Genomic DNA, 27,649 nt, shown 5'->3' with positions numbered 1-27,649 from the left:
GCAACGTGAATATTTGTCTCCCTTTAAATAGTCAGACTGACTGATTATGGGTTTGAAAACAGCTGTGATGTCAATCAAAGGACATACCTGAGTTCATCATGACCCCTGGGCAATTAGTTCTCAGCCTTTATGGAGGTACCATCATTTTTGTCCAGACTTATTTCATTAGTTTGTTTTTTTAAATAATTCTGTTAACCAACAACTCAAAAGTAATTGCTGATTTAGATTATTTCATTTTTGATCAATTTTAATTTATTGTTACTTTTGAACGTTTCAAGTCATTTCAGTGAGCATTGTGGACCTTCTTTCTTTAACTGAGGGGGACCAACAATTTTGTCCACCACTGTATTTCATCATTAAAAGTTTTTAATTACGTTCTTTTTTTGCTGATGATGTCCAGGATTTTCCTCAAACGTCAGCAGATTTTATCTTTAGTTATGACTTTTAAACGTATCAAATGTTGTTAATTTATATGTTTCTTTTGATGTTTTTTTGCCCATTTTCATATTGACTTATCTTTTTGAAGGAGCGTTAAAATTCTCTTTGCTGTTTCGACTGGCAGCTGCCTTGCTTTGATCACGGAAAAGTATTGTAGTTAAGGCCTATAATGACGTTTCTACCAGCCATGGAAACTGTGAATAGCAGTAGCATTAGGAGCTTTTTATTTTTTACTGTCGCTAATATGACAGCTTTCTCTTATGCAATAAATCCAGTGAAATCTTGTTTGACAACATCTGTTGTGTATGTGTGTGTGTGCGTGTGTGTCTGCAGCAGTAAGGAGATGTTGACAGGACAGAGGCTATGCCATTCAAAGTCCCACCAGGACTCTGTTCTCTCTGCCCTCAACCAGCAGAGGAAGGACGGCCTGCTGTGCGACATGACGCTTGTCGCTGGTGAGCAAAAATTTCACGCCCACAAAGCGGTCCTGGCAGCATGCAGCGATTATTTCAGGGTAAGTACACATTGGAGCTGATCTTTGCTCTGAAATTAGAAAAAAAAAGAGGAGTTTAAAAGGTTTACCGTGTTCTAAACTGAAATAAATGTGAACAGGCTGGAATAAGCAGCAAGGACATGGAGAAAGATCCGACATCACCGCTGCAAATCAAGCAGGAGGGCTCATGACAATGCCTGAATGCAGCATGTGATCTCACAGATGCCTAGCAACCACGGAGCCACTGAGGCTCCCATTACCAAAATTAGACAATTGCCCCTATCCCCAATTAGGGTTTTTTTTAAAGCAAGATTGTGCACTTGCGTAAATTTCTTGATTACAGTATTTCACAATCTCTGAAAATCAGATTTTTCCTACCAGAAAACACACACAAATTTTCATCAGTTTTCCATCCCTGCCTCCAGTTATGTAACATTTACACGTCTTCACTCAGTTCAGATCAAGGTGAGACACAAACCAGGCGGTGAGACACTACTGAACATCAGCACTCTAAAGTTCGACTGTAAAAACTTTGATGCCAAGGATGTCAGAAATCCCAGAGATCATCCTCCATAAATCCACATGGATGGACGCGTGGCGTGTACTGTTGATACACTGAGGACCTTCAGTTCAACTGTCAGACATCCAGATGGAAGATTTCCCTTTGCTTAGGGAGAAGTGCACCAATGAGATTTGATTTAGGGACTTAAAGCAGATTAGAAGGTAAAATTTAATCCCTCTTGAAAATGAGAGACAGATTAAATACGCCCAAGTTACCCAGGGATTATTCCTGCAGTGTGAAAGTGTGTGGGTGCTCAGGTTATTTTTATATCAATGCAGACAGGGTTCAGGTTGGGCGAGCGGTCCGCCTCTCCGCCATTTGTACGTCATTTTTCCTTTTGTTTTTCTTCTGCTGTCGGTATTCATTTATAAATGCGACTCCTTCAACTTCCAGTGAGGCAAAGCAACATTGTTGCTCCTGCACTCAGATTATTAGATTAGCCTGTTACGCGAGGCAAAAAAAAAACTCACTCAGCCTACATGTTTCTTCAGTAGTGGCTTAACAAAATTATCTTCATGCTGTCATCTGACTCCACTACTGGCTTTGATTTGATTTCATTTGCAGAGATGAGGATGAGGTGTTTTGGAGATGGCAGTTAAACTGTCTGTCTTACTTTTTTTTGGACCACATTGACCCATTTAGCTGATGCCAAAACAACCTACGCATTTCTTACGCTTCACACTCGCAGCAGAACTTGCATCTGCTGAAGCTGGTATTTGATACAAGTACCTGTACTAAAATACCTGACCTGGTCAGACGTGTTTTCTTGGGACTTGTCCTGAATGTGTCATCTGCTCCTTATGGCTCCATCCCACTGTGACGATGTCTGGACAGCTTGGGGAGATACAGGCTCACATCAGCATCACTCACCACCCTGTGCCCACACAGACACACAAATTCAATCAGTCTGTGCATTTCTGGAGTCACGTCTACTGGCCCTGCAGTCAAGACAGAATTTACATCAAAGACTATGATTGTCTCAGAGGAATATTTCCCAGTTTGAGGCCTCATACAAGCTTGATGTAGAGCGGAAACCAGCTGTACAGGGGAGTACATTAATGTAGAAAGATCTACTCCTTCTAGTCTGAACATTTCTAAATGTCCTTCCTAAATATGATCTATATTATTTATTATTGTTATTATTACATAGAAGCTTAACTCAAAATCCAGACCCAGAAGTGACAGATAAAAGCTCAGAAAAGAGATAAACAAGGCTGAGAAATGTGAAAAAGAAGAGATGATTAAAAAAAAAAGGATTGTCATGAAAAACTGAAAAGGACAGACTGTGGTGAACCAAAACCTGGCAGGGATTAACAGCAGGAGAATCATTTTAATAGCCACTCTGATGGTGATGAGGCATCAACTTTCACCCACAGAGCACTTCTGCATCTGCAATTAGAAAAGAAGGGGAAAAAAGAAAACGGGGAGAGATGTGGCTCAGGGCCTGACAATGACAGACAAATCAACAAGGAAAAATGAAAAATAAATGTTTCCCAGCAGGTTAAATGTTTTAATCCTCCAACGTTCACACCTCCCGGAAAAAACTAAGCTGCATATTCATGCTTAAGCATCAACTTTAGCCTTGACAAAAACCTTTATCTAATGGGTGATCTTATGGGTACCTGGATAAGGTTTTTATTATTTTTTAAATGAAAACCATTAAGAGCCAGGCACAGTTCAACAAAAACACACTAGGGTTATTTGCAAAAGGAAGTCAAAATCATTACCCCTTCTCTCAAATGTTTTTATTTTTATTACAGGTTTGCATGGAGGAAGAAACAATATTATAGTGGAGAAATCCAAGATTGTTCATCTCATTTTTTATAGTTGGATACTTGACAACCCTTGATCAAAATATGACAACTCAGGAACCTAGATTTTCCATGTGAATGTGTGACAAGGTTGTGGCTAAATATTCTAATTTACAAATAACTCCTGGTTGGTTGAAATACATTTATGACTTATACATGGGGTTGAATTATTTTACTTTTAACATTTTGCTATGTTTTACTATATTTGACCTTAAAACTGTACATTTTTTTAAATTGATCATACAAACAATGTATTTTATCAATCTAGACTTTTAAAACTGTTGATTGTTGATTTTTACACCACACAACTTCTATACAGAGCTAGGGGGAAATCTTTACTACTCAACATCCAAAAACAGTTTTTAGAAAATGAAGGAGACCAATATCCAAATGTTCAAAATAATGTATAAAGAAATTCTGATTTCATGATATGAAGATAAGAGGAGTTAAGGATCAACAGGTGTTTGAATAATTCCAAACACGTGTGAACTTGATTGTGGTGAAATAATCAAAGCTCCTTTACTTACAACCAATGAGGATTACATTGTTTAATGTGCATTAATGATAACTGAAATGTTTTAATTACAATCAATAATCTATTGATTTTCTTTACTTGATCATCAATGTGTAGCAATAATTACTGGTTTAATGTGACCATGTATTCTAATGATAATCAATGATTATTACATATCGGTACCGTTACTCTTTTCTGAAATCATGAATGAATGTTTTCTGAAGATTATCAATCATTAATAGGCACTGGATTTTGTGACTTGAAAATAATCTATCTGATCACAACCGGATTACAAAAACTATGTCAAACTATCAAATGAATGAACTCAGTAGGGGTGGGGTTATATAATCTCGCTTCTTCCCACTCCTTTTAAAGCAATAAATCAAGTTCAGCATGTCTTTAGTTAATGATCACTATATTTAATTAAGCAAATGTGACTTAAGTGTGTCTTTGTTTTGTTTTTTATCTATGCATTTCATCATTTCTGTAATGAGTTTGACAAATCTGTGTGATTTTTTTTTTTTAGCTTATTTTATTGACAACAATTAATGCTTGTAATAAATCAAATCAAATCAAAATTTACAGTGACAGGGCTCCTCTAGTTCTTTGGTGATTTTACATAAGCATTACAGCGATGAATAAACAAGCTGCAGATTAAAAGCAATCAGGCCAAATTATACCGCTGAATCAAAGATAATGACGTGTTCAGCTGCTACAATTTGCCACTGACAACAGAAAACCTTGTAGTTTTCACATCAGGGAGTGCGTTTTTGTTGTTGAAGTGTTGCAGCCATTGTCAGACGGTTTTGGCCATTTTATTGTCCTTTTTGTAAAGTCAGGTTCTAAATAACAAAAAACGTCTGCACAGAACCCAGCAGATCATATGACCACACCTGTGATCCAGGTAGTCACAGCCAGTGGCTTATCCACATTTAAAGTATTCTTAAGAAGTATTTCTTTTCCCAAATTCTTGAGCTGATGGGTTAAGAGCATTGACTGGATGTGAGAACTGGACTAAGGGATGTTGTGTTATTCTAAATGCTCCTGAGGGCTGGAGTGGTCCTCCGCTGTGGACCCGGGGGACAGTCGGGCCACCAGAGGCTTTCCGATGGCAAAAAGAATGTGCGCTCAGTGAAGTTAAACACGCATGTGCAGTGATGTATGTATCAGATGATGTTTGATGTTTTCTGCATGTCAATCAAGTGATGTACTTCATGGTGAGAGGGATTACTGGCTGATGGATTAAAAAAAACAAATATGTTTTTTATTTTATTTACCTTTAGTGGGCTGGGATCAACCCACATGTCCTTTGTGGTCCTAATCAACGTAATGAGCACCCCTGCTCTTGATAATTCTACATTTCTTCATGATTTTTTTTCTGTAATGCAAGTTATTTAAATTATAAACTGACCAATCAGATGCCTCAATGAAAGCATTTGGTGGTTGCTGGCCCCCACATCCGCTTTTCCAAACATTTGACAGATTCACTTGTTGCAGGGGTGTGGACTTCCAACAAGTTCACTCCTGATTGTTTAGAGTGGTTGCCATAGAAATGTTTGCTCAGACTGATTTGGACCAATCACTACTTACTGATATTGTCTGTCTTCAACATGGTGGGGTCTGTATCACAAAAAAATGGCAACTTGGCAAAAAACTGACAAAAGTGGCAATTGACTTTGTTTGGTTGGAGGCGGAAGAAAGTACGTGATTTTTATGGGCGCCGTCACACTCAGTTGGTCCAGTTCTCATACAGTCAATGGTTAAGAGTGCCCCAGACTGTCTTTTCAGCATCATCTTCAACAAAGAATTACAAAAATAGTGACAAAGCAGAGGACCTAATGAAGTCGAACAGACTCCACCATACTGCAAGTGAACCGATTAAAAGAGAAATAACTGGATAATTGTCAAATAAAACCTGGTGTGATTCTGACTGGAGGAAAAACAAAGATCTAACTGAACATAACTGAAATAAAAAACATGACCTGATCTAAAACAACCAGGAAACCTAAACTACAGGTCATCACTTTGTCACAGTCTGAACATAATTAAACCTGAAATATTCCTATGAAAATAGAGAAAAATCCCACTAGTTAGTCTGTGAGCTCATGTAGTCAGCTGCTGGACTACAGGTGGACTATTTAGAGCTAAATCACTTTATCATTTCCTTGAGTTGTTTCTAATTTTGCTGTGCAGAGGTGAAGCTAATAAAGTTATCATTATTTATGGCCAACTTGTTTACACTGTTGATGATGTTTTAGGGTCATGATAGGACTGTAAAACTTAGTCAAAGTATTAATATTTGTATTTGTCAGCTGAGTATGTTCTTGCCACTGGTTCTGGTGTGTGGGAGGTCTGCAACAATTTCTGTAGAGAAAGCCTGAAGTCCCCAGACATAACCCAATTATCATGGACAATGAAACAGCTTTTCTCAAAGCTGCTATTTTTCTCTGAGGAAAATGAGTCCCCTCAGGTTTATCACACACCAAGCAGGCACACCATTTTTTTTATCTTATTGGTCATGCAAACTGCAGAGATGTGCCTCCACTGCAGCACTGGAAAGGTGAAAAGCGCACTCTGACCGTGGCCCAGTGTTCCTCCGCTCTGGATCCATACCTTGGATCACAGAAGCCATCCGTCACTATTGCCCCCTTAACTCATCTGTCAAGGTCAGGGGCATTCATGCCGGAGGCCGGCAGCTCTGTGGGCGCTCTTGCACTCTACTGACTTTTGTTAAACACTCCAGTGAGCATCAAAAAGTCAGGGGTTCACTTCTTTTGCTCTTTGCTAAAGTCTTTCCACCCATGCACACAGAACGAAACACTATTACACTCCAGGTTAAGCTGAGGGCCTTTGCTCAATGGAGCAGGAGCTTTTTAATTAGCAGAGTGGTCAATCAACAAGGGGAGAGAGTTGAACAGGCTTTAGGTAAATGTTTTCTTTGAGCAGCTCTGTCTCAAACATCCAACCCAACATCCAGGAGTGTTGTTTGCTCGAGGTAGAAGTTCATGAGTCAGAGACATGATGGGAAGTTTAGGGAAGACATAATCCTGTTTTCCTGACTGAATGCAATTTTAGGGTTGCTGGGTAGTCTAATATGTCATGTGCAGAAGAAAGCAAAGCTTGTATTACCTGTCAGGATAAAACGATGCAGTTCTGCTGCACACAGCTGTTCTGATTAAAAATACTCCCTCAAAAACGGCAAGATAGCAGGATGAGTCTCCTGAGGCCGTGACGCCACAGTGAAGCAGCTAAAATTACATATAGCAAAGAATTGATGCCGTTTGTCTCACTGCAGTTTAAGTTCAAACATAAACCCCAGAAAGAAAGTCTCCATTCGCCGCCTCCTCCTCTCTGCTCACTGGCCCTGATCAATGCAACCGTCATCCCTTCATTGCATGACATCAGTCAATAACTTTGATTAGCAAGCAGCAAGCTGGACTCGAGCGCAGCAGAGGCAGACTGAAGATGGCATTGTCGCTGCTTTGATTTCACATGGAGCTCAGCGTGCACACGTGTCACTGTGCACGTGTTAGAAAACGCAGGTTTAACAGAAGGAACCAGTCGTCCTTTGTGTTTCTGCTGAGCTCCAGAGCCCGGTAATACATAAATGATGGAGACTAATGTTTTTGACTTTGCTCTTTTTAGTGCAGACACAGTGAAAAGGGATAGTGTCAGTCTGCCATTTCTGCATGATCATCAGTATCTGGTATAAAGCTATCATTATCCCACAGAGCCCCACTGTTGTGGAAGAGCTACATGACAGTACACGTTGAATAACTATTGTTGTTAAACATTTTTGTTATCTGAATTTAAAAAGCAGCTAAAGCTGCTGTGATTTGGTACGGTCAGAGTTAACCTCACTGCGTTTGCTCTCTCATCAGGCCATGTTCAGCCTTTGCATGGTGGAGAGTGAGGCAGATGAAGTGACTCTGCAAGGAGTGACCAGCGTTGGGCTGAAGCATGCTTTAGATTTTGCCTACACAGGACAGGTAAGCATGAGCTGTCACACGTGAGCAGACATCTCAGAAAATGCTGCTTTCTACAGAATTTGTCTCACTGAGCATAGAAACATGTACACTCTTTATTTTCCCCAAATGCCAAACATTTATATAAAAATATAAAAATCTCATAATTGTTATTGTCTCATTTTATCAAAGGTTTGCCATCAATAGAACAAATAACCCAACTTAGTCCCATTGTGTCTCAATCCTACTACGTACTTTTAACCTCTTATTGGGACCACTGTCCTCTGCTCCACTCCTTAAGCTTATCAGTGAGTGTGTAACTGCAGTTAACTTAGTAAATCAGCAGAAATCAGATCAACTGGACGGAAAGTGGCACAAATATTTGCGTGGAAATCCAGTTACGTTTCAAAGTAAATTGCCATGAACAAACCCATCAACCCATGTGCAAAAAAAAACAAACAGGTGATGCAGTCAGAGCATTCAAGACAAGTGGAAATGCATGATGAAAATTCTGGAAGAAATGAATAAAAACATATTTTTGGATTTCAGTCATCATCAGAAGTATTTTCTTCTTGGATTTGAATAAAATGACTAATTAGGTCATAAAGGGCTGATGGTTAACAGCAACTTACCGCCTTGAATCAAAAGAATAACACTACCCAATAGGGCTGCGTTTTGGCTAGAGTATGGCGATTCGATAAACGCGTCACAACATGATGTATATCCTGACATATACTAAGACTGGAACAGAAGCAATACATCACAATTTTTTTAAAAGAGCATGACTTTGAAAAAACCCTTTGTCTGAATATTAATACACCATTTACTTGAATATATTTGTAAAGTGTAATTTATTTCATGATCAGAGCATTAAGCACTGCAACTGGATCTCACACACAAGTTACTTTTTTCTAAGCAAAAATCCTAGTTTATTCCTGGTTCATGAAGAATTAATCATTCAATACTCAACATTATCTGGTTTCCGCAACAAAATATTTTTCAGTATTAAAAACATGTAAATGTGTCTTAACCAATAAGCTTCTATATAGCTTATTGAAGACAACAAAGTGGTATTTATTTCCAAGTTCACTTAAATGTACTTTATGAATTTAGCAAATGGCTGCTATATTAAACAACCAAAGAGACGTTGAACAATCTCTATTAGTCTGCCTATTTTGTTGAAACTAATGTGTCATTGAGCTCCGTAACTACAACCGTAAGACTAGTGAGTAAACAACGACCACGAGATGGTTCTCGCGAGATCTTATTGTTGCTTTGGTGTAAAGCTGCAGAAAGAGGCTGGGAGTTTGTGTGCTGGCAACTAGAGGCCAGAGATTTAAGTGGAACAAAAAAGTAAGATGGTGAACTACATGTTTCTGCAACATTTAAAATCAATACCAGAATTGCCAAATAAAATATCACAATATTTCACGTAATTGATTTTCTTTCCTACACCCCTATTACTTGGTACTGCCCCCATCACCCTTAAAGGGCCTTTATGATGCTTTTCCTAAGCTGTTCAGAGTAAACTACGTCCATAAATATAATATGTTACCTTTGGCACACTACAGAACACATTTTTTATGAAATTAGTTATTTTCACAGTTCATTTTACTACACGGAAGTAAGACGACTTGATCTCTGAGGCTCCGCCTTTCTCTATGTGGGTGCTGGCCATTCATGATGTCATCCTACAGTCTACCTCGGCAGCGTGTCTACATTTCACCCACAAAAACAAACATCTTAACATTTGCAAAGATGGATGTGCATGTTGTGTATATAAAATAAAAGTGTTTTTGCTGATCACCGCTAGCTCCACAGAGAAAGTGGGTGTGTGTCAGCCTGGGGGGGAAGCTGGCAGCGCAGACTCTTTCTGGAAGGGGCTGTTTCTCACTTATCTACATCATAATGTGAGGACCCACTCTTTTTAGTGGATTGGGATGGGCCGTTTTTTTGAAGAATACTCCAAAATGTGGGAATGGATCAAAATACCACTTTGGGAGTGTTTTTTGTGAAGAATGAACATTGTGATACATTTAAAGGCTTAAAAAGTTGATTTTGCATGGTATAGGCCCCTTGGCTTTAACATAAAGAATTTTGCCACTGTAAGTTTCAGTCATAACTGTTACTATCCCTGACTATTTGTTCCCCCAGTTGCACCACCAAGTAGTCAGCAGTTTTGGGTCATCATTGGCTGTTCAGAAATATTGTTTTTGACAGGTAAAATGAAGAAATATAAATAGGTCAAGCTCTGCCTCTGCCTTGTGGAAATGATAACGGATGAAGAGACGGCAATATGCTTGTTTCTGCACTGCAAATCATGAAAATCCTTCAGCCGCACGTCGACATCCGTTCAGTTGAGGCTCTTAAGCAGGAACGTCAGCTTGCAGCTTCGGTGAAAGCCCGCCTAGACCCTAATGAGAACTTCAAATGGTTTAAACTTCCTACTTTGTTCACTTGAAGCTGAAAAATGGCCTCAGTGGAGGACATATGGACTTTTTTTGTCTTCTCCAAGTGATAGTTTGCAAATAGAAAGCATTCTAAATGTTGGTTTGCACGAATCTCGCAGCCCTCCCACACTGCACCAGGCACAGTGTTATAAAATGACTTCTGCTTTGTGAGACCGAAGCGCCCTGACTGTAGTGGGCCGCTGAAGTGGAGAGGCAACCAGGAAGAGAGAAGCACTCGCTTACCCTCATCAGTTTAGCCTGTTGACTGACGGATTAAAAGAAAATCTTTGAGTTCTTCATTTAAACCCAGTTTTTTCTAATGTTAGGATCCACTTTCCTGTCAGTGATGATGAAAGCATCTCTGCTCTGGGCTGTATAGACTTAAGTGCAGCAAATGACTTCTTGTTATTGCACTCTGTCTAAATCTATCAGCCTTATGAAGCTCAGAGAAGCATGTGGTCAACTGGACCTGAGCACGGACCCAAGAGGAAACCAAACACCAATTAACGGAAATGCACATCTAATTGCAGGGAGGAGGAAAAATGATCAGAAGAGGCTCGTTTGTGTTCGATTTCTCTGTTTTACTGTAAAGTCCACAACAGTTGCTTGATAATTATGCCAAATGATGAACATGAATCCCAATTAGTGTTGAAACTGTTTAAAATGAATGCTAATGCTAACAATACATTTTCCTGCTCATCAAACATAAAAGGAGAACAACATGCACCAAAGTAGTTCAATACACATTCAGATCCTTTCTGTCTGACTTATTATGAATAAATTATGAGCAAGATTGGATAAAAATGACAGCCATCTGAGGGCGGCTAAATTGTCAGCAGTATTGTGATTAAAGAAATTATCAAGTTTTCTGCATGGAAATTCTTTTGGACTAGGCTAGCCTGCTATGTTACTGTGTCTAGTTTGACTATTCCAGTCATGAATGAAAGATTTAATTATCTGCAGCCTTGTTGTGCACGTAGAACAGAGAGTAAACCCTCCACACCACACTCTAGCATTTCACGGCTCTGCTCTCCTCAGCTAAAAAGGATACATTGGATGCATTTCAGCTTTTAGTGTTGCATATGGGCAGATGATAAACACGGAACAGTAAGCGTTTTGCAAAAAAACAAGACAATATTTGAAGGTCTTTCTCTAAACAAACCAGCGATTTTAACTGTTTCTCGAAAATAGTTTTTCAGATTGTCTGGATTTTTTTCAGTTTAAATCTAGTTTAAAAATCTAAAAGGAGAATAAAAAAACCTTTCCTTCCTGCAAAAGGTACTTGTTCAATACATGGTTAGATGTTTGCTATTATTCAGATTTAACTTCTTTTAGGATTTCCTCCACTAGTTTGTTAGAAATATAATATCTAAAAACTAATTGCAAAAATGGGTCATGTGCTTGAAAATGTCCTAAAAGAAGGAGAGTCAAAGTGAAACTCTGCACACCGGATGACCTTGTTTTTCTGCTGCTGTCAGATTCTGCTGGAGCCGGCTGTTATCCAGGACGTCCTGTCTGCAGGCAGCCACCTTCAGCTGCTGGAGCTCCTCAGCCTCTGCTCACACTACCTCATCCAGGTGCACAACACACACACACAATTTCACGCCAGTTTTCACATTTTACAACTTAACCCCGATGCTAACTTTACACACTCACACCTAAAGGAAAATAAGGAAATAACATGATGATAATGTTTTCTAGTTTTTTAGAATATAATAGAACTTTTTATTAATTCCACAATGAGGAAATTGATTTGTTACCATGACTCAATTAAAAGACGGCACATAATAAAAAGCAAAGAACAATAAATAATATGATAAAAAACCAAGTGTCCAGTGTCTGTGAGGGGTTGTAGAGTCTAGTAGCTGACAGGAAGAAAGATCTGCAAAAGCTCTGCTTCCTGCAGTGAGATGTTAAAGTCTGTGACTGGATGAACTCCTCAGCGCTCCCATGGTCTCATGGAGAGAATGATGAAGAAGAGGATTGTCCATGATGGATTTCCGTAACATCCTCAACATTCGCCACAGTCACAGACTCTAGGGGACACCCCAGAATGGAGCCGGATCTCCGAGCTAGTTTGTCGATAATTTTCCTGTTCCTGTCAGTGCATCCACCCCCCCTCCCCCTCCCCAGCAGCTCATTCCGTAATAGAGGGCAGATGCAACAATGCTGTCATAAACAACTCTTTAAGACTCCTGAAAACTCTGAAGGAGCCATTATACTTTATGCATTGGATTTTTTTGGTTTATGTGACATTTATATCATGTCTAGTCTTATTTACAATTTTAAAGAAGGATTTCAGCTTCATTTAGCAAACGAGTGTTCATATTACCCTGCCCTGCAGGTTGCAGGTGTTTTTGTAAGTTGGTTAGAAAGCAGTGACGGCAGCAAAACGGTCAGATTTATGGCTTTACTGTCTCTTGAGGGCCGCTGTCTTGTTCTGGAGCTCACTCAGCTTTTGTAACCTGAAGAACAAACTGGCTCCTCGCGGCGGGAAAGGTAGTTTATATGTGCACAACCTAAAACCACTTGCTTTGAGGAAAAAATTCACGGTCAGACTCAGAAAGAAAAACTGTGTCCATCCCTGGTTTGTTCTGAAAGGGTTTTCTTCCTGGAAAGAGTTTCTTTGTTTAGAACTCAGTTTCTCTTTGTGACGGAAGAATTTGGTTGGTATGGTGCCGTAAATGTTCGGCGTCAGTGTGGATCCTCCTCCATAGAAACCTAAAGGTCAGAGACGTTTGGAGAAGAATCTAGCCGGTTGTCATTCAGTGTGTTGCTCAGAGACACTCCAGCAGCTTCTTACGTCTTACCAATTAAAAGCATCTCAGTTTGTTCCGGTGATAGGCCATCCAGCTGGATGTTTCATGCTTTTTGTCACAAGACTAAGATGCATGTGTTGGAACAGTTGAAAAATCCCTCAACTGTGGTCTGGGCTGGTGGCCAAGCCCCAGCAGATACTAAAACAGGTCAGTTTAAGGTTACTGCAGAAAGTCAGTCTAAGATGCATCATATTTAGCATTTACTGTATTTAGTAGACACTATGAAACAGATCTGATCCATTTGTATTTGGCATCGTTTTTAAGCGCCTGCTTTCTTTTTTATACCCTTCATACCTAAATTATTGCAATTGTTCATAGTGCTCTTGAAGATGCTGCCCTTAAATCGTACTTCTGTCCTCTAATCTGTTTGGACTGTTTGTCAGGCAGCCAAGGCGTCACAGCAACACCACAGTTATAGCTAAAGTCTGCCACCTGGTGGTTGTGAAGTCAGTGTAAAGTAAACACAAAGGATACGTGTAACAAAAAGGCAGTTCTGCATTTGGGGTTTAGATAAAAGTAAGTCAATCTAGCGTAATATTGAGGAAACAGATTTCAGCGCAAATGCTCGTTTTTTGTTATCAATGAAAAAGTATTTGGCATATTCTATTAAGACTGAAAGGTCGTGGGTTCAAATCCATGGTCGAGTTACGCCAAAGACTGAACCCAATGTCCTCTCTCCTTACCCCTCAGCATGAAGGGGTTGGATTGTGGGGGGGGGGTCTGCAGCTCACCTCTCCCTGGTCAATTGGGTCAACTTCAACTTTAAGTTTAACTTATTGATGACACTTATTTTATCTGGGTTCAGGTGACTTTTTTGTTCCATCTTCTCATGCGGTTTGAATTAAGAAACTGGAAAAAGTATATATTATTGAAAATAAACTTGATTTGTGGTTGAAATCCTGGCTGAGTTCTTCCTGTGAGAAGTTTGGATGTTGAGTCTGTTGGTTTTCTCCGGGCACTCCAAATTCCTCCCACAGTCCATTAAATGATTGTAATGTTGTGTTTTTCAGAATTTTTCTTGTCTTAGCTCATGAAGCTGGTTTTACTGATTTGATTTTTAAGTTGGATACATTTTTCATCAAATAAAAAATTGTTCAAAGGCAGTGCATTGTGGTCTGTATTCAACAATCTATTGAACATCATTGCACACTGTTATTTTTTCCAAAGCATTCAGAGAATTTTCCTGGATACTGGATTTTTGAATTGTAGATTCAGACACCCCGACAAAATGGTGAACGCCCTATCTAATGCACTGAGTAGTGAAGACATTTTTTCAAAAACTTTCTTTAAATCTCAAAAGTCATCTGTTTAGAACAGCTGTTTGTGTGAAACTGACTTTTCAGCTTTTCCGAACATAATTGTTTTACGTTTTAATCACTTGTGAACAAGTCTTTGGGTGTGTTTTGAAATGGGAGTGTAGTAGTGTTGACAAATATGTCTGTGAAGACTCTCATTCATCCAGGTAGATTCCATCATAGGTTTAAAGGTTGTCATCAGGACTGGGTTTACCCTTACTACTATACTGTTGACAAAAATAGAGTATTTTTATTAAATGAACAAAACTGGGATTTCCAAAACACTTTTAAGAACCAAGTTGTCACCAAAAGAATGTCAAAGTCCCGAAGGAATTATATGATTTATTCAGTAAATCTGGAGCTCTTGACTTTTCCTAAAAAAAACTTTTTTCTTTTTTTTTACTCAAACTTTTTTTATTTGGAAGAAACTAGAAGAAGCTGTTTTTCCAAAAGGAAATGCAGGGCTGAATGCGGAATGAAAATGAAACTTAAAGGGTAATGATTAGCAAAAAATAAATTAATGATCAAAGTTGACCACGAATAAAGTGAAAACAGCACAATAACAAAAAATATATTTTTGTGAGAAATGTGAGTGATGGGTATCGAACCAGCGAGCTTCTGCACCAAGGATCCCCCATGTATTTCAATGGAGGCAGAAATCCTGGAAATCCTGGAATATCTTGACAAGTCAAGGCATTGAAGGACCAAAGGTCATAGCTGGAAAAAGCTGAAAGAGCTGAATATGTTAACAGTTGAATCGTTAAAATAGCTCAAAAACTGTGGAAGGAGTTGAGTGCCAAATAATGGCGGAAGATGCTATAATAAAGAAATAAATAAATAAAGAGAAACAGGAAAATCATGGAAGTGACTATTTGCCCGTAATCAGGGCAGAGTTAGGATTATGGTTCGGGTTAAAATATGTGTGGAGACTGCAGCAATGTGCATTTTGGCCGCACAGATTACATGTGGCCAACATGAATTTCCATCCATTTTTGTACTTGGTCACACGTGTGAATAACATCAGCCAAAAATAAAACTAGTAAACCTTTTCTCTTTCCATCTCAATGACCACCTTTGCACTTGTCCTCAAATATTATATTTGGAGAGTATCGTTCAAGCAACTAATAATATCTCAATAATAATATCTTATTTACATTACTTAGGGAGTGGGAGGAGCTATGCCAGACATTGTGTGTTTATTTACAACATATTTTTGTGGCTTTACTTTGGGCTTGTGTCAATAATGGTTAGTGAGTTCTATGGTATTGCCAGAAGGGGGCGCCCTTTTCTCATTTTTAGTTTCTTTGGTGGTCATTGAATGGGTCTAGGTTTGTTTGACAGCTGAGACTTATGCAGAAACCTTCCTCATTATAGCCTTAGAGTAGAGCGCTACTTCATTTATGCTTCCCTGCCTACAACGAGCCAAGTATATAAATAAAATATAAAATAAAGCACATTTAAATGTATGGACACGTTTGAAGAAAATTCTCTCTGTTTGATTATTTTGGTCCTGCAGGAACTAAGCAGCGTGAACTACCTGGAGCTGTACCGGGTGGCTGACCTCTTCCACCTGCCCGCCTTGGAGCAGGCCGTGGTGGGCTACCTGGTGGAACACCTGTCTGAGCTGAGCCAGGGCCGGCAGGACGAGGCTCTGCAGCTGCCCTTCCGCCTCCTCAGAGAAGTGCTGAAGAGCGACCGCCTCACCTCGCTCAGCGAGGAGGAGATATGGAAAGTATGTAGTGAAATGTTCTTCTTCTGTGTGGATGAGGACACACGATGCCAACAAACCGCTGCTGACAAAAAAAAGGTTTTATCTGATGGTGTAAAGCGCAGCTTTTGTTGTGAAACATGTTCAGGTTAATGCCAGATTAAGCTGAGGAACAGGATTAAAGATTGATTGAATTTAAAATTGAAATATTATCAGCTTAAAAACATTAGCATCGCAGCACCTAGCTTGGAATATTTAAAAGATTCAGCACCTGCTGCTCCTGCGCTGTTGTGGGATGCATCAGGCGCACTGAGCTGAGCTCTGACAGTCCTGTTGGGCATGCATCTGTGCATGATGAACTGCCTGGATGGTGGAGTGAGGCGGCGGTGCGGGATGCAGAGTTGCCATTTTGACTGTTCATTTGCACCAATCAGTCCCTGCACCACCTCGAACCCCCCCCACCATCCCTTACTTCCCTTACCTCTCATTCGCTCTCCCCCTCTGCTTTCTGATTAGGCCCACCGTGGCTCCATCAGGGCCCCCAATCCCCCAGCTGTCACTCGGCCGCCCGTCTGATTGAAAACAATCAGGCCTCTGATGGCACAATTACCCTGACCCTTTAGCCAGGCGCCGCTGCCATAATCAGCCTCTGATTAGGCTGCTTTGGGCCTCCTTCACTTCGCTCAGAAGGTTAATTTGGGCATCAGACGGAAGCGGACGGCGAGCGGGGGCTGTCGTCCGAAAGAGGCGAGGGTGGGAGGATGGTGGTGCGGACATCAATACTGGACCGAAAGCTCTCGTCTGTCAATCACCGTCACTTCGAGTTTCCCAGAGCCTCTCGTGCTTTCAAAAACACATTTTCTCTGCCTTTTGCTTTTCTCTCCTTTCACTTTCATGTCATCCCTTGCTCCCTCCCTCTTTCTGCAGCTCTCCATCATCATCACCATCATCATCATCATCCTCCTCCTCCTCTTTTCTCAGCCCCTCATCATCTTCTTCCCTGACTTTATCACTGTCGCACACAAACAACAGTCTCTTTCTCTCCCTCTGTCTTGCACTTCTCTTTCAGTTTGGGGGGGGGGGGGGGGGGAGGGAAAGGGGGGAGGGAGTTGATTTATTCTGTGCCCTGAGGAAGTTGTGTTATGCAGTGTGACCTTCACAGTCAGCTGCTGTGGTTTTCTCACACACACCAACACACTGTCATTTCCAAGACATGAGGAGAGATGCTCATAAAAGGAGGAAGGCGCAGGAAAGTGATGCCACTGAAGGCTGGCGTGAAAGTTTGCTGCATAACCAGCCCTTTGAGGAGACATTTTGGGGGTTATTTATGTCCACAGCCCTCATCTATTCAGATGTTTCCTCCTGAGATGTAATGTTGGGAATTTCTTTCTCTTTTGTGTCGGTCACTCATGTTGCTTTTTCTTCAAAAACATGCCTCTTTTCTTCCCTCTGTAATAACTTCTCAGGCTCTGCATGGGTTGTGCTAAAGTGCACTTTGTCTTCCTGATAATGGTATCAGAGATCTCCAGTTTTCTCGCCCACATTCACACCTCGTTGCTGCTAAATAACCTTCCGCCACTCTCAAGTTCAATTAAATCCTTTTCCCTGCTACCCGCTTTGCCTGCATTAAACAAAAGAGGCTGCCTGTGGATATTTGCAGACTGTATATTGAATGCTGCTGATTAATAAAGGCTGGTGTGTGTGTGTGTGTGTGTGTGTGTGTGTGTGTTTGTGTTTGTGCTGCAGCACCGTTTTCTCCCCAGTCCTGCCATAATAGCCCAACGTTGTCTTGGGGGAAAAAAACGGATGAATAGTCTTCCAGTCGTTTTCTTTTTCATGCACCTTGTTTTTCTTTCTCCTAGCAGATCTGACCTGTCTTTTCCTTCTGCATATGACTGATAGATTCAGAAAAAAAGACAAATGTTGTCAGATTTAAAGTTTAAATGAAAAATGGTGAAATTAAGCCCTCTCCATATACTGTAGCTATAATCACCCCCACTCCGATCATCTTCTGATCTATTGTAAAAGCAATCCCAGTGGTCTTTTAATTATGATTATGCTGTTTTTAGCCAAAATCAAGAAAAAAAAAATCATGTGTGGTTTTCTGGGACAGTAGTCCCCTACCAGACAATATTTTCACAGGCCAGCCTGTACGAGTCTGAGGTGGGCTTCCACATTTTCCCTTAACTTTTGCAAAGTTTTATCTAAACGCTCCCTAAAATAGCTGCAGCTGGTTTAACTGCTTAAGACCAGAGCTCTTGCTTGATGTGCCTTTTTATGTTGTAGTCACAGGGCCTCCGTTAGGCAGAATTAACTACTGTGATGTCTATGCATGTGGCTGCCTCGTCTTAAGAGGTTAAACTTTATTTGTACACTAGATTTTGTGTCAGAACCACAAAAATGTGATTTAGATACTTCCCTTAACCCATAAATGTCAAAGTGGAAGCTAAAACATTGGACGCCAACTTCAGCCTTTTCTGACTTTCAAAATAAATGGACACAACAACAAATCTAATAAGAAACCTGAATCCACCGTTTGAGCTTTATTAGCAGCATCATCGTAACATTAGACATCCGGTTGTTGAATAGTCAGAATCATTATTATGCTGTGTGGGAACAGCTGTTACAATAAATCCATATTTGGAGTAAAAAGTCCTGCTTTTTGTCTGTTAAATGCAGATTTCTTTTATTTTGAAGTCAAAAGCTCTTTTTCTGTTTCCTTAGCAGATAGTTCCCACACAAAAAAATGTTCCAAAGGTGTTTGGGGGTTTTTTGTGTCAACTTTGCAAGCTTGAGAGTTTCCTTTGAGCAGTCAGTGCAGCCGCTCTTAGAAAGTAGCAGATGTATTTTCACTAGTGACTGAGCAACTTGACCTGTATCAATAATGAGTCCGATGTTTTGGGGGAAATCCAGCAGTTTTTCAAAATAAAACTTCCTTCATAATTAGATTATAAATAAAAAAAAAGGAAAAGAAAAAACGTATGTTGTGTTTTTTTTTCTATGCGGCCCAGTGATAACTGCCTGGTCTGTTGCCCGGGGTTGAGGAATGTTCTAGGAAATTTCTGCAGAGTGGCAGTAGTTCATTAGCAATTTGCCTCTGAGTTGTGGTCGAAAGCGTTGGTGCAGAGCAACCCCACCCCCCTTCCCCTAACCATTGAGAAGAGGTCAGAGCAGAGAGTTTGTGGCCAGCCCTGTATATTTTTTACGTAACATTTTTTTTCAAACAGCTTTTTTTCATCCGCTCCTGATTCACAACAATTTGAATAAAGAAATACTCAGAAATGCAATTTTTAGCTTAATTTTTTGTAGATGTCCTCCATCATCAGAAAAATGCCACAAGAACATGTTAAAAACACTAAACACCCATTTTCATCTGAGTGAATCTGATCACTGATCAGCTAAGAACTCTGACCACACATGTTGTGATCTTCTCTTTTCTCTCCGTACAGTTGGTGGTTCTGTGGCTGGAACATGACTGTCGCTACCAGTACACCGAGGATCTTCTGCAGCACGTCCGCTACGGCCTGATGGACGTCCCCACCCTGCACCACCTGGCCCATGGCCATCCTCTTGTTCAAACCAGCCCCACTGCTGCCGCCCTGGTGGATGAGGCCATGGACTACCACCATGCCACCTTTGCTCAGCCGCTCCACCAGTCGGCTCGCACCCGGCCCCGCTTCAAGTCCCTAACCCTCTACATAGTGGGTGGCCGTAAGCGGGAGGTGAGCAGGGTGAGGGAGCTGCGGTACTTCAGCCCGTCGGGTCAGGAGCACGTTCGTGTGGGAGGAGGGTCGAACTGGAGCGAGCTGGCGCCCATGCCCACGGGCCGCAGTCACCATTGTGTGGCTGTGATGGGCAACTTCCTGTTTGTTGTGGGTGGAGAGGTGGAGCATGCCACCGGGAGGACGTGTGCAGTGAGAACTGCATGTAGATATGACCCCAGGAGCAACCATTGGACAGAGATCGCCCCCATGAAGGCCTGCAGAGAACACTTTGTCCTGGGGGCTTTGGGCCAGTACCTTTATGCAGTGGGGGGCAGGAATGAGCTGAGGCAGGTGCTGCCCTCTGTGGAGCGCTACTGCCCCAAGAGGAACAAATGGATGTTTGTCCAGGCCTTTGACCGCTCACTGTCCTGCCATGCTGGCTGTGTGGCTGAAAACCTGCTCTGGGTATCAGGTACACCGAGGCCGACCTCTGACCTCTGTTTTTACCTGTGCATGCGATGCTGAGTGTGCAGAAGAGCCAGAAGCTCAGGATGGGTTGTTCTCTCTCATTGCAGGTGGAGTTACAAACACTGCTCAGTACCAAAATCGTCTGATGGTGTACGACCCAGAACAGGTAACTGAGAAATGAGCTCATATAGAGATTTAAAAGCGGGCTTTTTGCTTAAAACTGTTGAATGAGAGACTTTGTTAAGACTTCACTGTTTGAGGTTGTCCTTAACTCTAAACTCATTCAGTAAATACTTTGCCAAATGGCTGTTTTTCATTTAGAAGAAGTTCATTTGGTGAAGCCAATAAACTTTATAGTCCCACTCCGATCATCTTTTGATCCAATTTTAAAGTGTTCCCAGCGGTCTTTTAATTATGGTTATGTCGTTTTTTTAGCCTGAATCAATAATCAGTCGTTGATTTTGGACATAGTTTCTGCAGTGCGGCAGTTGTTCATTGGAAATTCACCTCTGAGTTGTGGCAGAGTAAGCCCGGCCACACATCTCATCATCCATCTGTTTACACTCTCTTCCATTAGCTTACAGCCCCTCATTAGCCCAAGCTAACATTAGCACTGCAACAAACATGGTGAGCAAAATTGGAGCTATCCAATATTGGAAAACAAAAACGTACATGTCTACAAGTGGATGTGTCAGAAGGGGGCGGAACTTGTGGCCCACCCATTGTATTTTTTATGCATCAAATTGCATGTTAAAAATACCAAAAACACCATTTTCATTGTCATAAGTCTTTAAAACCCGAGCATTTTTTTTACAAGAAAACCCAATGATGAGTTTTTTAAAATTCATTAAAAACTATGTTCAGGATTAAAAATAAAAATTATTTGACCAAATGTTTTATTATGCACTTTTACAGCTTGTTGTATTGCATCAGGCAGGTCTGTGTCTGATGCAGGTCTACATGGCCGCACAAGTCTGAATTTAAAAGGACTAAAAAAATGTAAATAAAAGTCTGATGCAGAAGGGATTTTTGTCAAAGAATCCACAAGATTTACTTGAGATTTTCTTGTTTAGAAATATTTTGTACATTGTCTTAGTTATGCACACACACTCTTCGGTGTTTAAATCATTGGCTATATAGGAGAACTGGAGTATAAGACCCCTCCCCCTTGCCATTCCAAACAGGAAGTATCCGCTAGTTCAAAGAAGCCAAAATCTCATAGACTTCTCTGGAGAAATAAACAGCTATTCCTCAGTCACTGTATTGGTCAGAACAACCATTCTTGCTCTGATACCTTTTTTTTTTGTAGATGTTCTTGATAATCCTCGTTTTTGTCATATTTTTTCTGTTGTGCAAGTCATTCAAGTTATAGACTGACCAATCAGATGCCTCAATAAAAGGTGTTTTCACGTCCAACGTTTACAGCATTTGATTGACAGATTTTTCCAAGCCCACTTTTAGTGGTAGGGGTGTGGGCTCACTTCTGATTGGCGAGAGTGGTTGCCATAGAAACACAGACTCAGACTGGTTCAGGCTAATTACTGCTTACTGATTTCATCTAACTGAAACATGGCGACAACCTTACCATAAAAAAATGGCGACTGAATTGACTTAATTTTCTATGGTGACGTCACATTTGTGCCATCCATTTTTCTGATACAGTCAATGGTTTAAATCAGAGGTCTTTAACAAAAATGTAAAGAGGTCCAGTTAGTAATAAATTCTTAAAGTTAAAGGAAAAAATGGTTGAAATATTCAGTGTAACATATTTTTAAGTAGCCGAGGATTGGTGGCACATGTACGGTACATATAATTAATATCTAACTCTCATTTCAAATTAATTCAGTATAATTGATAACCTTTTGACAGTATTCAATGTCACATGACATAAAACACATGGAACTGTGCGCCACACACGCACACAAACTGGACAAACTGGAAAATTCCTGCCTAATTCAGCCTTTCAAAAAAAATTAAAAAAAAATTGTCGCTTTTGCAAGTTTTCTCAGTTTTCTCTTCAGCAGGTTGGCAACTTTTTTTTTGATTGAATCTTCACTCTCTATAAAATGTTTGCAACTGGTTTAAACTTGGACTTTGTGATGAAGATTGTCCCTTTAACGTCAAAGTTGATGCTAACAACCGGACGCTAACTTCCGCCGCATCCAACTTTTAAGGTGGGATGAATAAATAAAGCAAAGTAAAATGACACAACTATCAGTCGCCACATATTATGCAGAGAGACTTGGTACACGGAACCAACCGTCTCCATATATCCATACATCGAGGAAGACTCCCGTATTTGTCTGTAAATGGCAGCTTTATGTTTCTTTGAAGTTGAAGGCTCTTCTTCAGTTTCCCCACTGCCTCTTTTCTCCCCAAAGAAACTTTCCAAACACGTCTTTTTGTTTGGGTTTATTAACTTTCAGCTTTGGGCTTGTCCTGTAGTTTTCCAAAATAAAACTTCCTTCTAAATCAGAAAATAACAAAGCTGAAGAATCAATGTTAGTCTGTGGCGATACTGGTTGGCGGCTCGGGGGTTTAGGACCCCTGATTTTATGGGAACAGGCAGCATGTCGAAAACCCAAAACGTCAAAAGGCGATGCAGAGGGGGGCCCCAAAAATACGTCTGTCTATGACAAGTTCAGAGTGGAAAGGTGTTGGTTGCAACAACAAGAGCTGCACCATTGAAACCTGTTTGGTTTCACTAACAGGAGCACCAGTTATCCTTGTTGTCCAACTGTAGGTCACACGTTATGTGATGATGTCAGCTCTGCGTTGAAAGTTGTCTAATTGGGGAAGAAAAGGAGATATTTTTTGAAAAATATGAAAAGGAAGCAAACATGGAAACAGCATCTGTGTGGCAATGGATGCTTTTTGAAAAAGCAGATCAATGCCGACCTTGTGCTGAATTGTGATGGATTACACAACAGGCAGTACTTAAGTGTCGGCTAATTGGTTTTCTCACCATATGGAAATTAGTGGAAGCCAGGAATATCCAGAATAAGCAGAACGTAGGAAACCTAGATCTGTCACTTCCTCCATCTGCAGTAACGGCTTTGTGATTTGTTTGTAATTATTTTGGTATTAAACAGTATCTGCTAAAAAGTTGATTAAATCGCAGCAATTTCTTTGCCAATTTTTTTGCTGTGCCTGTGCATGAGGCGGCTTCTCCAGAGGCCTGGATGTTGACAGGGCCGTCCTCGCAACCCAACATGGGGGTGTGCAGTGTGTATCTGTGAAGGGTGCACACCCATGTGGGCCTGGGAAGGAAGGAAAGAGTGAAAAGATGGAGAGGAGCAGCCTCATTTGTATTCACCACATATCTGCATTCACCTGCCAGAGCAACAGCAACCCCCCACCCACTCTACCCTCAACAGATGGCCACCCGTCAGCTCCCCAGCAGACACGCACACTCATTCTCTGCCTAAAACGTGCACACACGCCGACGAAAAACAAGCTCCGCACACTGAGTGGGATGAGCAGGGACCCTCGGTGGAAAATGGAGTGGCTGAAACATATGATTAGAAAAAGGGAGGGAAGTCATTAGTACAATCCAGAGCTCCAGTGTCACGTTATTTATCTAGCACTGAGCATACATCAATTACCCATGCATGAATATGCTTAAATATTAATCTCCTTCTTTGCTTTCATTTCTACTAGCTCTGTCCCCCCCAAACCACAATTTTTCATTTTGTCTCTTCCTCTTTTCTCATCCATCTCTCTGCCGCCTTCCCCTCCTCTTCAGGACCAGTGGTTGGCCCGCAGCCCCATGCTGCAGAGGCGAGTCTATCATGTCATGGTGGCCGTGAGGAGGAACCTTTATGTGCTCGGAGGAAACGACCTGGACTACAACAACGACCGCATCCTGGTCCGCCACATCGACTCCTACGACATGGACCTGGACCAGTGGACCCGCTGCTCCTTCAGCCTCCTCACAGGTGAGCCTGGACAGAGGCAGCGCATCACGCTTCACCCCCCCCCCCCGTGTTTCCTGTAAACACTAACAGCAGGCGCAACCCTCAGTGTGGCGAGCGTCCCGTTCTCTGCGGCGTTAAATGAAAAATGGAACTGCACTCAGAAAATAAAATAAAACAGTTCAATGCAGTTGATTCCAGTGACAATTTGTTAATACCCAAAGGGAAATTAAGCAGTTCCTGAAAAATGTAATGGATGTTAATGAGACCAAATCATCATTCTGAAAAGCTGATGTGTACATTAGGGACTTCTGTGTGACAGTACATGTCAAACTGTTAAAAAAATAAATATAAAACTACAAAAATATAAAAAAGATTTATTTATCTTCTAAGGCTTCAGTTTCCAACGTCTTCTTTTTTTTTTTGGTACTTTTTGACAATCTCACACCAGGTATTTCCCGTTTCCCTGTCATAGCTTCATTATAGGTGCTCACTAAACAGCACCAAGAAAGAAACAAGTTGATTAATCTTGTGTTTTTTGCTCATAGAACATGTATCATGTTTCCCAGGTACATAGTGGGATGTCTGTGGATATATATGCAAATGGAAAAGAAAAAAAATTCTTACGAATTCCCTTTCTTAAAGTAAAATTCCTTTGCTTTTGAAAAACTTGCATGACAGAAAAAATAAGGTCTTTTTACTTTCTTAAGATGTAGTTTTTGCAGTGTACACAGATAAACAGATAAGCTTTATGACTATAAAGTGGACTTATTAAAAGGTGTGAGTGAGGATTTAAATATTTAAAAAGGACGTAGCTGTGAAACAGAAACTATGCCGGCGTCGGGCAGTTCTGATCCACAGGGCCTTAAAAAGCCTCCTGGAAGGGAGCGTTTGAAAAAAACAGAAGTCTCCATGATGATAATACATATTTATGAGATTCCTTATAATGTGGTCCAGCTGGTAGCCCACTGCTGTGTGCTCCTGTCCTGCTTGGTGGCAGCTCCAAACCACACAGAGATGGATGTGAGCAGGACAGACTGCAGTGTAGAACTGGATCAATGGCTCTTTGGTCAGTTCTCATATACGGTCAATGGATCATGCACACAGTTTGGAACAGTGACACCGTTCTTTGGCTCCACCCTCTGCAGGTCAAAATGAGTCTGGGGTGGCCGTTCATGATGACAGGATCTATGTGGTTGGAGGATACTCCATTTGGACCAATGAGCCGCTGGCGTGCATTCAGGTGAGAGACTGAGCTTGAGGTATTGTCAAATAATGTTGAAAACCACCAAAAAAAAACAGCATTTTGGGCAAGATTAAGCTTTCAGTCCTAATATTTTTGTATTGTCTTTAAGTTGTGCAGAACCTTTGATAATAAGTAGAACTTGTATTGTTTTATTTGACTCACAAGCATACATATTTTTTAGGTTCTTAACATAGCTGAAAAAATTCTGTGAATCAATTTTTAGATAAAAAATTGAAAGTCCCACTCTGATCATCTTTTGAACTATTGTAAAAGCGTTCCCAGTGGTCCTTTAGTTACAGTTATACTGTTTGTAGCCCAAATTAAAAAAAACTGTCATTTTCTAGTGCATAGTTTCTGCAGAGCCACAGAAGCCATCCTAAACCCCCCACCCCACCCCACCCACCCCAAATTCAACAAAAAATGGTGAGCAATATTGGAGCTATCTAGTCATACAGTTTGGAGCCAGATGTCAGCTCAGACAAGGAAAACAAAGACGGAGTCTTTCATTGGAGTGGGTCGTTGAGGTAAATTCATTTGCATGAATTTAGGAACAGAACCTGTGATTGACCACAGTTTAACCAAGGTAACAGAACGGCATCACTGAGCTCCCACACTTTCAGATCCCAAAGACCTAAATGTGTTTAACCTAAAGCATAAAGGAGATCAGAATTGGTGCTGCTTTGGCTCAGATCCATTTAGCTAGAAACAGTTTTGCTTTTTATCGGTGAAGGTTCTTATTCATCCAGGTGGCGTTGTCTCGAAGTTGAGTCATAGCAACTAGACTTAAAATCTTCTTTCTTGAAACGTCCTTGGACACCAAAAGTGTTTCCAGATCTTTTTTCCAGAGCCAGTATTGGGTGACTATAGCTCAGCTAAATGCAATAGTGACAGCAGAGATAGAATTCAGCATAGGATAACTTTTAGTGAAGCAGGACCATCAATCGCTCACCTCTTTTGACATGCATCAGTTGCACTTCAGTTGTGCTCTGAGTGACCCAACGTCTTTGCATTTCCTCCTGCAGGTGCTGGATTTAAGCACAGAGGGGAAAGAGGAGGTGTTCTACGGGCCAACGCTGCCATTCGCCTCCAATGGGATAGCAGCATGTTTCCTCCCTGCCCCGCACTTCACCTGCCCAAACCTGCAAACTCTACAAGTGCCCCATCACAGGATTGGTGCCGTTTAACCACACAGACTCTGAACTGAGAACTCTGGACGGCCAGAGCTGCAAACAAGCTGGAACTGACTCAGTTTAGACACACAAAAATATAGAAAATACTGTACTTATTCACAAGAGCCACAAGGCTTTTATGAGGAGGTCGCTGCCAGGTCAATGGGGCAAATTTGCATTTCCTTTCCAAAGGCGGATGTTGTGTAAATCTGAGGGAAGCCTTCAGAGGAAAGACGACAATCGTGGAAACAGGTGAAGTACAGGTGGACGACAAAGATTGATGAGCTCACTAACTAATACGAGATATTTCAAGACAGAAACTCTTGCAAGCCTTTATAGGGCTATAACATATTTGATTTTTGAGCTAAAAACACATTTAATCTTCTAATAACTTTTGTGTCCTGAAAAACCTTCATCTTTTGCTAAAGTTGTATTAGAAATGTGCATGAACTCCTGTTTTTATATAAATGAGGTCAAACTTCATCAAAAGATGAACCTGTAAAAGGAGCGACACACTGCTGAATGTGTGCTGTGACCTGTGGATGCAACGCTTCGGTTTTTCTCAGGACCTAAAACAGCTCATGTTTAAGACGAATGTGAGGATAAGGGAGGAACATGTCAGAGAGGATTGTGTGGAGTCTCACAAACTCCATCTAACATGGGAGAAATGTGATGCACTTCCCCTGTCTGTCCAAAGCAACACGTCTGCCTGAAAATGGGCAGAATAAAGATGTAGTAAAAGAACACATGGAGTGTATTTAATAGAGGATGGGAAGAGAAATGATCAAGGTGGTGTTTTAAGAGGTTTGTTTAGCAACATCAGGCGGTTGCATATTGATCTTAAAGCAGCGTCGCACAGCTCGATGTCTGAAGGGCTTCTCCGGCGCTCTGATGCTGCCGGGGAAGAGGAGTGCGGTGCAGCAGACGGTTGCTCTGGAGAGGAGATGGATTGCAGTTTGATGAGGCTGGTAAATGACTAGCAATGACAGAAAATGGGTTTGTGTGATTGCAAGACAGGATTGAGCCTTCGTATGATTAGGTGCAAACTAAAGCCGGAATGGGAGCGATTGCTGCAACTTGGGAATTCAAAAGA

General features: G+C 41.0%; 1 protein-coding gene across 2 annotated transcripts in view; it reads left to right on the top strand.

Moving 5' to 3' along the window:
- klhl32 (kelch like family member 32) overlaps positions 1–27,302 on the top strand; it is a 34,159-nt gene extending 6,857 nt beyond the window's left edge. Inside the window, exons 3-11 of one of the 2 annotated variants that reach the window (XM_023964203.1) lie at positions 775–952; positions 7,700–7,807; positions 11,712–11,810; positions 15,864–16,079; positions 19,505–20,231; positions 20,335–20,393; positions 23,973–24,165; positions 25,290–25,384; positions 26,410–27,302. In XM_023964203.1, coding sequence (XP_023819971.1) covers positions 775–952; positions 7,700–7,807; positions 11,712–11,810; positions 15,864–16,079; positions 19,505–20,231; positions 20,335–20,393; positions 23,973–24,165; positions 25,290–25,384; positions 26,410–26,571 — 1,837 coding nt within the window. In that variant the 3' untranslated portion in view covers positions 26,572–27,302. Of the gene's footprint in view, positions 1–771; positions 953–7,699; positions 7,808–11,711; positions 11,811–15,863; positions 16,080–19,504; positions 20,232–20,334; positions 20,394–23,972; positions 24,166–25,289; positions 25,385–26,409 lie in introns of both variants that reach the window. The other variant, XM_023964202.1, reaches the window with a different exon arrangement.
- The last annotated feature ends 347 nt before the right edge of the window (positions 27,303–27,649 follow it).

Source organism: Oryzias latipes, chromosome 16, assembly GCF_002234675.1.
Source record: "Oryzias latipes chromosome 16, ASM223467v1".
In the NCBI taxonomy this organism is placed as follows: Eukaryota; Metazoa; Chordata; class Actinopteri; order Beloniformes; family Adrianichthyidae; genus Oryzias; species Oryzias latipes.
Note: the sequence above shows the minus strand (reverse complement) of the source record. Positions and strands in the feature narration are given on the sequence as shown.